Source organism: Phaenicophaeus curvirostris, chromosome 15, assembly GCF_032191515.1.
Source record: "Phaenicophaeus curvirostris isolate KB17595 chromosome 15, BPBGC_Pcur_1.0, whole genome shotgun sequence".
NCBI classification, from domain to species: Eukaryota; Metazoa; Chordata; class Aves; order Cuculiformes; family Cuculidae; genus Phaenicophaeus; species Phaenicophaeus curvirostris.
The window spans coordinates 5,192,019-5,205,625 of NC_091406.1; the positions used below are offsets into that span (position 1 = coordinate 5,192,019).

General features: G+C 46.3%; 1 protein-coding gene across 2 annotated transcripts; it reads right to left on the minus strand.

The window, feature by feature from the left end:
- Positions 1 to 535: 535 nt before the first annotated feature.
- On the minus strand, positions 536 to 5,398 carry LOC138727076 (uncharacterized). Of its 2 annotated transcripts, none has more exons than XM_069869236.1 (2): positions 5,262 to 5,398; positions 536 to 2,146 (listed from the first exon to the last, which is right to left on the minus strand). In XM_069869236.1, exon 2 carries the CDS (start codon positions 2,142 to 2,144, stop codon positions 1,161 to 1,163), a length of 984 nt encoding a protein of 327 aa, XP_069725337.1. In that variant the 5' UTR covers positions 2,145 to 2,146; positions 5,262 to 5,398; the 3' UTR covers positions 536 to 1,160. The 2 variants fall into 2 exon arrangements, with proteins under 2 accessions (XP_069725337.1, XP_069725336.1); XM_069869235.1 differs by lacking the exon at positions 5,262 to 5,398 and adding an exon at positions 3,901 to 4,052.
- Positions 5,399 to 13,607: the final 8,209 nt, after the last annotated feature.

Sequence of the window (13,607 nt, forward strand, 5' to 3'; positions counted from 1 at the left end):
ATCCCATGTAATGATAACATCAACTGAATTGTTTTAGATATGGTTGTAACATGCACATGTGTTTTTTCCATGTTTCAGTTGCACAGCGCTGGGCAAAGAGCAGCATCATTAGCAGGTCAGGTAGGTGAGAATGCAAAAGCACACACAGAGACTGAAATCCAGCAATGCTTCTTTTACATTCAGGTCCCATGAATGCCAGCCCAGCATCCCCAGGCTGCCCCTCAGCCAAAGCTGCTCTTTGTCCTGCTGCAGAGCTCTGCGCGAGCTCACGAGGCTTCTGCACCCAAGCAGCAAGCTCTTGGTGCTCATGATGTGCAGCCTGGTTGCTATGGGTGTGACAGTGCAGAGACCAGAGCGATATCTGATTTTCTTACAGCTGGCACTGCAAGTTGTTGATGCCCTGGGGCAGCCTCAGCACGCATGGCAATGCCCACCAGGGCTCCTAGCTCTCCTCCTGCCAAGGGGAAATCAAGGAGTAAAGGTAACAGAGTCGTGCCAGGGTAAGCAAAGGGCATATCCCCACCAGGAGTTGTAACATTCTCCACGTTGCCCTTAGGAAATCCTCATAAAAGACTTCTCATGTTTTTTTAAAACTATTTCTTTACGCTATTACATTGACAGGTGACCTATAAGTGGTATTCTGGTGTTGACACAGTGATCTATAATGGGTGTCCTATTACATAGATATGTCAGAGGGAGCATGCTTAGTGCTGTCCAAGCACCAGTCGAAATGTTCCTTTCAGAATAACTGTACCCAGATGTGAGCAACATTTGGCTGCTTGGCATTTGCTGGAAAACAGTGATAGTTTGATGTTCCCCCAGATCTCTTCTCCTCCAGAACAGATGGGTTCGCATTCTTTCCAACTCTTCTCCTTGCTCGAGGCAGTTCTAGGCCATAGGGGGTGGGGATAGAGATGCTTTATGAACTGTTGCCTTTCTAAAATGAGAATTAGTTGCTGTTTCCTTAGTGAATGAGGCTCTGAATTGTCCCTTTGCCCACTGATGAGGGATATGATGGCTCACAAATGTCTGCCTGACTTGCATGCACATTCAAGCCATGTTTTCTGTGTAAGGACTCCAGGGAGAGCTTCTAGAGCACAGTGTGACTGTTTCTTGCGAATAAAATTATTCTGAGCAGCTACTTCTGAGCAGCTAGTTCTTCACACTTCAGCAATGGCTGGGAGCAAACAAGCTTTTACTCTTGTTTCTTTCCAGATGCATCTGTGTGCTGAAACCCAATTGTGGATCGTGGCTTTTTTAGCTGCTCTGAAGCACTCTGAGTATCTCTGCTTAGTGTGGGCATCACCCATTAATTTTTTACCACAGTGAGAAGTTTCTCTCTCTTCTTTTTCATCAGCACCTACTGCATGGAACAGACTTCCTGCAGAGCGGGGCAAGACTGGGTTTTCTACCAACTTCCCTCTGGCTAAGCACGGTGATAGCTCTTCACCGGTAATGACCACAGGGCCATTTTCTTCCTCACTGTGGTTACTCCCTAAAACTGCTCCCTCATCTCTTCTGAGATACTTCAGCTCTGAGCAGACTGCTTCTTTCTGCACTGGTCTTGGGGAGGGAAGCCTTGGAAAACTGAACACTCGTGGCAAACTGGATTTTCCTGTGGCGGCTGCTTTTGTGGCTGGGAGATGAAGTTCACACTTGGAGGGGGAAGAGTTGGACTGTGAGTAACCTGTGCTGGAGCTTTTACCATACAAAGAAGCCTTGGAGGGGCAGAGCTTTCCTGTGTTGGTGTAAATCTGTGCCAGAGGGTCCTCTCTGGACCAGAAGTTGGCTTCTGCAGGGGCGACTTTTCCCAGTGGCACCACATTTGACATTAAATTGGTCAACTTACATTTTGACAATTCCTGCCGCGTCTCCACAAGGAATGGAGACCATGATCTGTCTTCAAGGATCTTCAGGCTTTTTCTGTCCTGAACCTTCTGGCTGCTTTCAGGAAGAGCAGGGAAGGTGGGTCTGGCGAGGTGGCAGATAGATTGAATGTAATCATCGCTGGAGTAGAGATCTGGCCTGGCTGCAGTGCCTCCAGCACGCTTCAAGTTGTTGCTTGAATCTTCCATCGCTTCCTCGTGGGTTTCGCGTATTGTCGGGAGAGGCTTTGAGAGACTCAGCCTTATCCGAGGTGCCATGGCTGCAAGGTACAGACCAGACACGATCAGCAAGTGAAAGCCAGAAACAAGGGGGCTTGTTTCTGTAATGTCCCTGCTACCTAAGCCACCCGTTGCTTTCTTATGGCAAACAGCAGTGTTTTCAGAAACTGCATTTTAAAACTTTGCTGACGGTACTTTTATTTCCATGGTTGCATAAAAAGCCAGTAAATATAAAAGAAGCCAAGTGATAAAGTGCAGTAGAAAATAAAAGGTTCGTTAAAGAGATCAGCAAAAGTGCTCCCTTCTGAAGCAATGCAAGGCATCAGCAGCTAAAGTAGCATGGTGCAGGTGCTCTGTGTGGCTTGTAGCAGCAAGGGACCTATTAAATACTCCACTGGTCTGTTCACTGTAACGTGGCTCTGCCTTCGCGTTGTGTCCAAACAGGCAGGAGCTGACAGGAGAGGAGCTCACCTACCCTCGTGGGGAGTATCAGATAAACAAAGTGACATTACAGCTGATCTTTCTAGAAGCTGTAGGTGATAATCTACAATTTTTGTCTCTGCGGCTGACTTGGAGCTAGATGATCTTTAAGGTCCCCACTCAAACCACTCTATGATTCCACAATAAAGCTAATTATGGATTGGTAGGTCCTTCCCTGAATGCTTCCATAAAGTCAAAGGGATTTAATTAATGTTCATTGCATTAAAATAATTATCCTCAATTCTTTTTAGAATGGATTTTCATCAAACTGCTCCGTGAGTCAGGTAAATGTTTTTTCACAACTATTTCATATTGCAGCATTTGCTAGCAGTACCGATTTTTTTTTTATCTCTCTAAATACTCTCCCATGTGCTTTGCTTATCTTCCCTTCTGTGGAATGACCACATAGCCAAATCCCATTTCTTTTTTTTTTTTTTACACTCTACCCCCCAGTAGAATTTGTATGTGAATAATCTGCCTACACAATATAGCTTTGTTGTGTGATTATACACAAAAGTGCTTTGCTAGCTATTTTAATGCCTTCGTTGTCATTGCTGGAAATAAATCTGGCTTTGTTGAACCCCTCTGTGAAGCTGCAGATCACATACAGCGCACAAGTGAGCAGCTCGTGCCGAGCTCAGGGCAGAGCTGACGGGGTGTCCGTGCTTCCCCCAGCTGCTACTGGCTTTTACTGGTTTTCATCTCAGGTGCTACAGGTAAAGTCAGCCAAGGTGGGATTTGCTGAGCTGAGAACAGGAGACGCTTGTTTTAAACCTTACGGCCTTTCTATTTCCCTTTCTTTACTCTGTCTGCTCTTTTCTTCTCATTCCTTTAAGCATGAAGAGGGCAGCTCGCTCTTCTGCTTTTCCTCCCACCCCCTGGCAGGAGCTGGGCAGCGTCAGCTTCCAGGCCCTCTCCGACCCTGGTGTCGAGGGGGACAGACGGATGCTCCAGGTAACAGGCACAGGCATGTCATGTTAACCGATGATAGTGCTAATCATTAACTTCAATCCCGTTAATGTGTCCTTCCTCCGGAAGGAAATTAAATTACCTATTTACAGTGAAACTCTTCCGCCGGGGTGGATTGGTTCCAGCCCAGATGCAATCCCCTTTGCCCCGGGCTCTGTGCCGGGGGCACCTTCCCACCTGCCTGCTGGCATCCAGCAGCCCCTGAAAGCACGAGCCTGCTGCCCTGCAGCCTCCCCTCCCAGCCACACCTGAGCATCCCCGGCCGTGGCCACCCTGGGTCCTTCCCAGCAATATTTGGGGTGCAGCCCAGGCTGGGACCCCAGCTTCTGTGATGCCCTCCCCTTACCTGCGCTGCTGCCTGGTGTGGAGGGACAGGCGGCTTTCAGCTCCTCTGTTTCTCCCTGGCTCTCTCCCCTCCCTGTTTTCAGTCCAGAACGCGTGCTGTCTAAAACTAACCCGTGCATCAGGCTCCCTGCCTCCAGTCAGCTGATTTGGCTGCCTGTTTTGTTGCTGTTGCTAAATATAACCCGCTGGCTGCCTGCCCTGCCTGGGAGCGCGCGGCTGACAAATGCCATGTGGCACCAGGACAGCAAACGGGCACCGGGGAGTCAGGGCCGTGGCAAATCCCTGCTGCTCCACTGCCTTCTTGTATTTCCCCGCGTGAAATGTGAGTGCGGTGCGGCAGGAGGGGCTGCCTCTGCTTTTGGGTGGGGGGGTGTGAAAAGAAGCTGTAGTAGCATCACGTTTTGTTGCTAAATCCTTAGATTTTGGGCTGCTTGCACTCCTCCTCTGTCTTGTTCTGCGAGCAAATCCATGTCGCTTCACCAGATCCTGCCCAAGAGAGCAGGAGATGCTCGCAGCATCATGGTCACCATCATCCTCTCTCCCCACTCCCCGTTTTGCGCGGGCAGCCGCAAGGGACCTGAGCCGTGCGTCCATCACAAAGACGCAGCAGCCGCCAACCCCACAAAAGCATCAGCAGCCGTGTCCCTCCCTGGGATCTGCTCCTCTAACCCCTCTCTCCTTGCTGCCTTTGGGGAGAGATGCAACATCAGCCCTCTTTGTGTCTCGCTGAGCTGGTGCCCGGGGAGCGAGGCCACACAAACGCGTTACCGCAAATCGCTTTGCCGGGAGAACCAGCCGCGTCCAACCTCACGGGTCTCTGGGCAGCAGGGGTTTGTCATTGTTTTCTGGTTTATTAACATGCTGCAAACGGATTGCAGCTCTAGTCTAACTCCAGTGTCCTTCTCATAGCCTCTCTTGCAGCATCATGTTGGGAAGGGAGGTGAATAGTCGATTTGCAGCAGTATCTTCCTTTTGCTCTTATTTTCCAGCACTGTCCTCCAAGGGACCCTCAACAGCTTCTATTCATTGCCAGGGAATGGCCATGCCGCACGACATCCCTGTGTGACCAAGGATGGGAGCGTGATGGCATTTCTGAACCTTGCTCTCCCCATACCACCTGCCCTGAGCCACTGGGAGGGATGGAGAGAAAAGCAGAAATCCTAGACTGAAGATATTTATCCAAATCATTACTGGAATTATCCAGGTAACCCCAGTATAAATTATTTGTTCTCTATCATCTTTTTTTTTACATTCTTGATGATATGGAAATTTAAATATAAACACAAAAATACCAGATACAGCTTAAAAAGTACCTATTATCAACTAAATACAATTTACAGCAATACCTTTTTTTTTTTTTACCTCAGACACAGCCATTTGGTTTTCCCTTTCATCAAGTGGTTGCTCAAAAGCGTTAATTAAAAGAGAAAAGAGTTGCACCTTGGATTGCTTGTTTGCTTCTTCACAACATTGCCTGTAGGTTTCTTCCAAGCACTTCTGAGGACGGCTCTAGTTAAACTATCCTGGTCTCCTGTATTTATACTCCCCTGAGAGAGCACGGTGAACCAGCATTCCTTGGTGCACGAAACCAGTAACCAACTGGGATTAACTGTAAAAAAAACCCCAGCAACAGTGGCGGTGTCCGAGCTGCTGAGGAAAACACGAGTTATTAGTTCTGCAAGGCTTCATTGAGTGTTGAAATGGATTGAGAACGAAATGCAGTAGGGTTAATTTTTGTTTAGTTTTATGTTTGTAAGGGTTTTTTTTCTGAATGCTGCCAGTTCTGGGGAGAGCCTGGTATTCCACCAGCTCAGCGGAGTTGCGCAAGTGTAACCCGCAGCTCTCCTTTGGGCTTCTTTGAAGCTTGTTGATGCTTAGATAAACAAACCAGTGAATCTTTGAGAGCCCTAAATGGATACCAAAATCAGTTTGCATTTTGGATATTCTCAGGAAAAACAGTCTTAAGGCCGAACGGAGGCTGTGGGATGATGTCTGGTGGGGCACGAGCATTGACAAGGCTGCTTCATAAATAACTTTTGCTTAGGGATATTGCAAGGAATATTTATCTGAACGAAGGGGAATTCTCATCTTATGCTTTCCAAAATAATGAATCTGGACAAAGAGGTGAAACCAATAACCGCACGGGTAGCAAGGAGCAGGGCGGCTGTTGTAGACCTGGACAGATGACTGCAGGTCAGACCTGGTGACAACTCAGTGATGTTGCATTGCTGCTCTGCTCATGCCTGCAGTGGCACAGCTGAGTTCTGGGCTCCGGTAGCAAAATCCCTGTTTGAAAGAAATCTCCGTTTTGAGCTCCTGCACCAGGATACTGTGCCTGCTGCAAAATGGGGTCAAAAAGATACTAAACTGAAGGTCCATTCCCTTCACTTTCTGATTACGAGGTCTCCAAGGGACATTTACGGTGCCAGTTTCAAGCTGTCTCTGTAAGCAGTAGCACTGTAAATCCACTCTTTTTTCAACCCTTCCATTAAGCAGTTTTTACCCTGCTTGGCAGCTCTCACCTCTGCTTTTCCCTGCCCTCTCCTCCTCCTGGAGCAGCCACAGTACCCAAAGGAAACAGCACCACAGAGAAGCAGCCGTCGGCCCGCGGATGTTGTCCTGCCTGCAGAAACGAGGCTTTTGGGTAAACTAGCAAATATTATGACTGTTGCACGATTGGATGATATTTCCATCCTGCTCCCGTGCTGCAAGCTGGTATCTAAAAACATCAGGAAGGGCGTGGCATTAATCCTGGGCTTTGCGTTAGTGTTAGCTCTTGCTGGGGACAGTACAGGGGTTAGCGTGACCCTGAGCTCCTCCAAGCCTCAGTGCAGGGAGCAGCCTCTCCTCTCTTGCAGGTTTGTCATTAAAGTTCAGGAATAGAAAACAGGTTGACCCGATCTGTGCCAGATTTCAGATTATTTCTGTTCTCTAATTGCATCCCTTAGCCTGTTAACCTGGTGTGCAGCCGATGCAGTACACAGTGAAGATACTCCCGTGAAACATTAATGAGCTGTTTTCGTATTAACTAGACAGAGCTGGGTTAGAAATGTCGCACCCACAGCTGTTGCCTTGACTGCAGCTCACATGGTAACTGGTGGCAGCTTCTTGTACAAACACTGTAATTGATGCACACAGATTTTTCTGGAAATTGCCAGGTATTTCTTGGTCTTTTGCAAGCCAGGAACTGGTTGCAAAGGACTGGGTTAGCGCAGCCCACAAGGCTTGTTGGTAGGAGCTGAGCTCTCCATCCGGCTGGGAAAACAGGTGGAGTCCTTCCCGGGAGGCTTTGAAAAGGCTCGGAGTGATTTAAGCACTCAGTCCGCTTGGGATTTCAATTAAGCTTGGAAAATGACTCCAGGGAGTCTTTGCTGGGAGTTTCTCGGACATGCCAGGGTCCTGGGTTCATCAGCCTGGCTCTCATCGGCGCTGGCTGCCTGTGGCTGGCAGAGCTCGGTGCTGGCGTGGACTTGTTTTCAAGAACCCTGAAGTCTCGGGAAGTGTAAATTGTGGTGGCTGCTCCTGGCGACTTGCCCTGAGAAACCAGTCCAGAATATTTATTTGAAATAATACAAATATTTTTCTATTATTACTATTCTGCAAACGGTTACATTGTAGGGTTGCACGTGTGCATTTTTCCATATAGCACTTCAGATCACAGAAATGCACATCGAGAACCTAATGAAATGCCTGAATGCAGATGCTGGTTTGACTCTTCTGGACATGCCCCACAAAGAGGTTGGGAAGCTGAGTGATGATCATGGCTGGGCTTGGTGAGGACACTGTGCTACCATCATTGGAAACCTTGCTTCCACCCAGGGTCCTGTGGAGAACCCCTGTGCCACCATCAGCTTGGGGTGTGGAGTCGCTCGCAGCAGCTGCCTGAAGCCAAAACCCAACAGGGTGGCTCAAGGACACCAGCAGCGGCTGGAAAATCGGAGAAAACCAAACCATGGGAAGCAGTGAGCTGTGCCGTTAGGTATGACACGTAACAAGATGTAAGGTTAGAGTACAAACACACCGTGCAGAGGAGTGGGTGGCTGCTCAGCTCAAGGGAAAGCTGCATTTTCTTCCCTTTGCTCTGAAGATTTCACCTGCACAGAAGTCTGGCTTTCATTTTTCAGGCTCTGGGATGTTCATCCTTTAAATACAGAGACCAGTTTTATTGTGGAAGCCGTCCCACAGCTCACAAAGGACCCAAACAATTAAATAAACCTGCTGTAAACTGCTTTGAGGGCTAAAGAGATTCTTTGATCATGAACAACTGCAGGGGCAGCCCAGTCATTTGCGAATGGGAACAGATCCATTCTATGCCGCATAAATGATTTGTTACAAACTGCTCAGCATTTGGCTGTTAATCCAAGCTGCCAGCTCACCCAAGACAGGTTTCTCTTCCTAAATTTATTGCATTCTTCTATCAAAGTGCTTTGCCTGATCAAACAAAAAAAAAATTGCAAGACCAGTTAAGGGTAACCATCAATGGAAAACCCTGCAGTGTTAGTAACCTCTGAACTTTTTGTCATCAGTTGTGCTTTGGTGCCCTAAGAAACAGAACTGCCAGAACATAATTTAATTTCTGAACTGTCTTCTGTGGTTTGGGTGGCAAGGCTGATCATGGCTTCATTTTTCCACTGCTGCTACTGTCTCTCCCTCCTCCAGGCTTCATGCTTGTTCTTTAAACATGCTTTGAAAAGCATCTTCAAATATGTTCACACACTGGTGGGAGCTGAGCTGAGCGGGTTTTACCCCATTTGGTCCTTCCTGCAATGTCGGGGCGGTGAGACCTTCTCATCCGAGCAAGAGATTTTTTTTTTCACCCTGATCACAAAGGCCAGCAGCTGTTTCATAACCGTACTTCTTGTGCCGTGCCACCATCTAGTGGTAACTCAACTAGAAACTGTGCATCTGGAGAGGAAAGTACCTTGAGTGGGTCCTCAGTCACCAGCCTGCTGGGAATCCAAGTGCTGCTCATGGTAAGATGGATGCAAAGTGCAATTTCATCATGTAAGGCTGGTGGGAGCACTCTGCTGATGAAGTATAAAACCCAGCAGATTAACTAGTATGAGGTTTCTCCTACCTGTGTCATCCTGCTTCGGTTCTTGCTGTAATGAGTTTTTCTCCAAGTGCACTTGCACTTGCTGTGGTTCTGTGGCCCTGGTGCTTTGGTTCCTGCGCAGCTTTGGAAAGCTTTTTTTTTGAAGGGAGGATTGTTGAAGGGTTGTGGGACTGATATAGGGAGAGAGCGCACAGGGGATCAATGCACGCAGGCACAGCTCTGTTAGGGTTTCCAGACATTCAGCCCCTTTGAAACCCCTAAGGTGGGTGGATGGGTACAAACCAAGCTGTGCCCTCCCAGCTATGAAGCAGCAGTCAGAACACAGCAGTTTGAAGAAACTACATTCTGCCTGGTATAATTGTGAATAACCTGACTACTTTCCTGGCCTGGAACTCCTCCTTTAACTACTTTTCTTTTTCTTTCTTTTTTTTTTGTTTAGAGAGTGCTCAGCAGAACCAACTGTGAGATTCTCTGGTTCTCTTTGCTTATTTCTGCACCACCAGGCTCTAAGTCCCTCCTCCAGGACAGGAATATTTGCTCAGGGAGGCTCTAGTTTACCAGCTCAGGCTCCTTGCTCAGCCCAAGCTACCTCTCACTGGCATTAGTGGGATTGCAAGTGGGTTTGGAGGGTTTCTGCTAGAAAACTTCATCCCTTAACTATTTCTCCTGTCTGTGTTGAAGAAGTTGCCCCTGCCCAGGTAATCCTGCAGCACCTGTGGCTGCCTGTGCACGAGTAAGGGATCTCCTTGCACATGAGAAAGAAGAGTGTATGCACTTACCGTAGATTAACTCATGCTGTATATCAAAAAAGCCGATCCCCCAGCACCAGCCCCCTTACAGTCCCAGCTGTGCACGGGCCAATTTTATTTCTCCCAAGGTCAAAGTAGTGGCTCCCATGAAGTCAGGGGGGTGTCCCTTCAGCATCTCTTCAGGATGGGCTCCTCAGGCACAGAAGACAGAGCCTGCAAATGTTCAGACCCATTATACAGTGCAATGCATGGTTTTGGCATAGGTTGCTGCCCGTGCATCGTACATGGGAGGTTGTTTTTGTGGGCGTGCAAGGAGCCAGACAGGGCTTCATGTTCAGGAACCAGGTTGTTCACAGGTGCCACAGCAATAGGATACTGTACAGACATTGTCTATGTGAACAAGATAGAGCATCCTCTCTGCAGCTTCTGTGTTTTAGGATAATGTTTCTTTTCCTTCCACTGCCAGAGAGCTGCTGCTTTAATGCACACACTGAGCTGGGTAAATCGATCTCAGCTAGTGACATGCTCAGCGGTGTTTAAGCTGCTGTGATCCTGCACTCCTTGCAGCACCAGACTTCCTAGAAGGAACTTATCTGCAATGAGATCCTAGCTGACCCACATCCAGCCCCATGGCAGGTACCTGCTTCCATCCTCAAATACACCTGGAGAAAGAGACGTGTGGCTATTAAGGTGTCACGGGCTTTCTGAAGCACTGGCAGACCCAGCAGGGCCAAGGGGATGACCACAATACTTCCCCTTGGACGTATTTAACCCCATGAGGGATGTTTCTCATGTCTGGAGTAAGGACATGAGATCCCTTCCCATGGCCACTACCAGAATCTCCAGATCTTTGGGCTGGGAAAGCAATAGCCAATTAAACACAACACTTGTCACAGCTGTAAACTAGATACTATATCAGTTTTCACAGTCACTGAAACCCAGATTTTGCCCGCTTCACTGTTTTATCACGGCATTTAAATAAGTAAATAGCTTTTCTGTATTGAAAATGCCTATGTGGCTCATTACCTGATTAAAGAACATGTTGGACTTCAATGCACTGCGTGGTGCTAAATGAATAATCAAGGTAAGCAGGGATCTTTCAAATCCTCAAGCAACAAAATTCAATTAGACGGGAGAGATTCAATTATGCTCTAAAGGAAACCTGGCTACGAGTGTGCAGGATGTGGCAGGAAAATGTACGCAAAAGAATTTAATGAAATGAAGCAATTACTTTATCAATAGGACATGCAAAGTGAATTTTTGCTCATCAGTCCTGAATAGAAGCCCAAAGAACTGAGCATTTTAAGGGGAAGATATATGGTCTAGGTTGGATTTCAGCCAAATGTAAAGGATGAGAGCTTCTAGCAGGTATGAGTGAATTTGATTAAATATCCATTTAGTTATCAGCTGAGGTTTTGGTCCAGTGACTTTGTGCTATTTGGCTTTGGATAATGGATGTTGTAGCAAGGATGTAGGACTTTGGCATAAAGTGCATCCCAATTCATTAAGATAAATTCTAGAAATTAAATTGGTTTCCAGTCTGAACATGCCGTTTTCTCCTCCCCCAGCATCTCTGCTTAAGGCTGCTCAAATGAAAAAAGCACAGGGAAAAGTAAAAAACTTTGCAAAAGAACACGGACATTTGAATTTAATAAATTATAAAATTAAAGATTCTAATTTGTATATACATTTTTAATATACAAGAAATGGCTATTTATTGCAATTGCTGTTAAGGCATATGTAAGTGAATGGAAGTCGCATATAGATATTCAGATGAACATAGCTAATAATGTGCATTGTAGTGAGTAAATAAGACATTAAATGCATTACGTAATAAAATAAAACATAAAACCCTTTGAGTACTGGTAAAGCACCAATTCTAGAATTCTCAAATTATCTGAAAGCATTCTATGGAGATGTGGTGAGACTAAATATGGAATGGATACATGAGTATAAAAAGTGATGCATTCATAATAGATTACAGATATTTTTAAAGGAATGTTGGTGAAAGAAATCGCAGTAGATTGGAGCCAAAGGAACTGGAAGTGGTTTGGGATCTTGTTGTTTGGTTTTTTTTTTAACGAACGTCTGTCAGTTAGATTTGAAGGTTAGACTAACAGAAAAATGACAATTTAGAAAGCTATGTACTTGCGTGGTTAGATCGCAAATGTATTGCTTAATGGGAGCACATTTCTTTAGCTCGCAGGTCTTTGAGATGGTCTCTGCAGAAATATACTTATTTATAAATCTGCTTTAGTTTCTAGGAATTAGGTTACTCTAAAATACTATTTTCTGCTCATTATGTCTCGAAGTGCAGTACCCGGGCAACAGCAAAATGGTTACAGAAAACACACTACAAGGATGCTCTTGCCCAGTTACAGCATTGTAGAGAAGAGGAAAGAGTTGTGAAAGTTCAACCAGCCAAAAAGATGACCAAAATTTCCACTGACATGGAACCAAGAACAGCTGAGAGCAAAACCGCACCTACTGCCTTGGGCTGCTTTTTCTTTATCAGTGTTTTCCAGTAGAAGTGAAGTACAAGTTCTTAGGAAACAAATACCACGGGGGAACTGCTGAAAGAAAACACCTTATAAAAATTCATGCCAACTTCAAAAGTAGGTATCTTTGCCGGTCTGAAGAGATCTTTTTTTTCCCCCTCATACGTCAAGACTGTAAAGAGAAGGCAACTGGTGACTCTGCTCCAAAAGGAGATGGACCCACCTACGTCTCACTGTGTTGAGCAATCTAGACCAAGCTGTGCCTCCAAATAACATTTCAGCGTTCCCCAAATAACAGCTAGACAAATATTCAGTAAACTAAAACCAGAAAGAAATAAATCAAATTAAATCTCCCAAATGATGAGACTGAGAAGGGAGCAAGCCCGTACTAAATGCAGACGCCACTAGGCATTGCATTGGGTCCCTAATGAGCACCAGACTTAGAATAGCACCACGTCAGCCTTCTGAGAGGCAGAAGATGCAGCAGAAGTTTCCATTTTATCTGGAAAAATGTTTTTGGTTTGTTTGATTGCAAACTGACTCACTCTGGTGAAAGAACAAAGTGGTCAAGTTTCTGAACTTTGAACCAGCTTGAAATTTCAGCGAGGGTGTCCATGCTGTGCATGAGCAAGAGAACTCTTGTGAATTGACCTTGTCCAGCCTACAGCAGTCCTGGCCACTGGGAGACACAGCTGGAAACGCTCAGCTGTTGAGACTTTTTTAAACGCTGGGCCTTTGCTCTGTAACCGGCCTTTCCTCGCGCTGCCTGCAGAAAGGTCACTTGAGGTTGCACCAAATCGGTTCCTGCCCCACTCGATATTGGGACAAAAATCAGAAGTCCTTTGGACAGAAGCGGCTTTTGTGTGACAGCATTTGAGCTCTGGGAACTTCCTTGTGTGGCATTTCTTCACATTGCCTGGTTCACTGAGCCTATTCCTGGTGCTAAGTAAGAATAGATGCTCCTAGATGGGTTATCTAGGGCTTCTGGAGGTCAGAGAAATGAGTCTCTGCAAAGTCACAGTGAGTAGAACTGGTACCATCAATACAGACAACATCTACCTCCCCACATGCGTAACTTCAAGCCCCAAACCCTCTCTGCCTTTGGGTTTGTAAGGGTTTTTCCAAAGTTTACCATCTGCTTGGATGTGCTTCTAGGCTATGAAAAAGCTGAGGGTTGTGGTTTATTTTTTATTGTCCACAGAGCTAAAAGCAGGATAATATCTTGAAAGGGAAAAGATGAGTTTCATGCTAACCACATCTGTGTAAAGAAAATGTGGAAGGCAAGAAAGACTCACTATGTCTACAGGCTGAGAGCCCAGTGACAGCTTGTGTCTCCCATGGCACAGCAGCTGGAATGATGTTGATTCAGACACATCTTCCTTGCTTATAAATAGCATGGTGGGAT

Bases quoted from the DNA above. Each gene is read 5' to 3' on its own strand.
- LOC138727076 (XM_069869235.1), bottom strand. From the start codon at position 4,018: ATGCACGGGTTAGTTTTAGACAGCACGCGTTCTGGACTGAAAACAGGG. The intron at 2,147-3,900 runs GTAAGGGGAGGG...TGTACCTTGCAG, and splicing joins CACACCAGGCAGCAGCGCAG to CCATGGCACCTCGGATAAGG.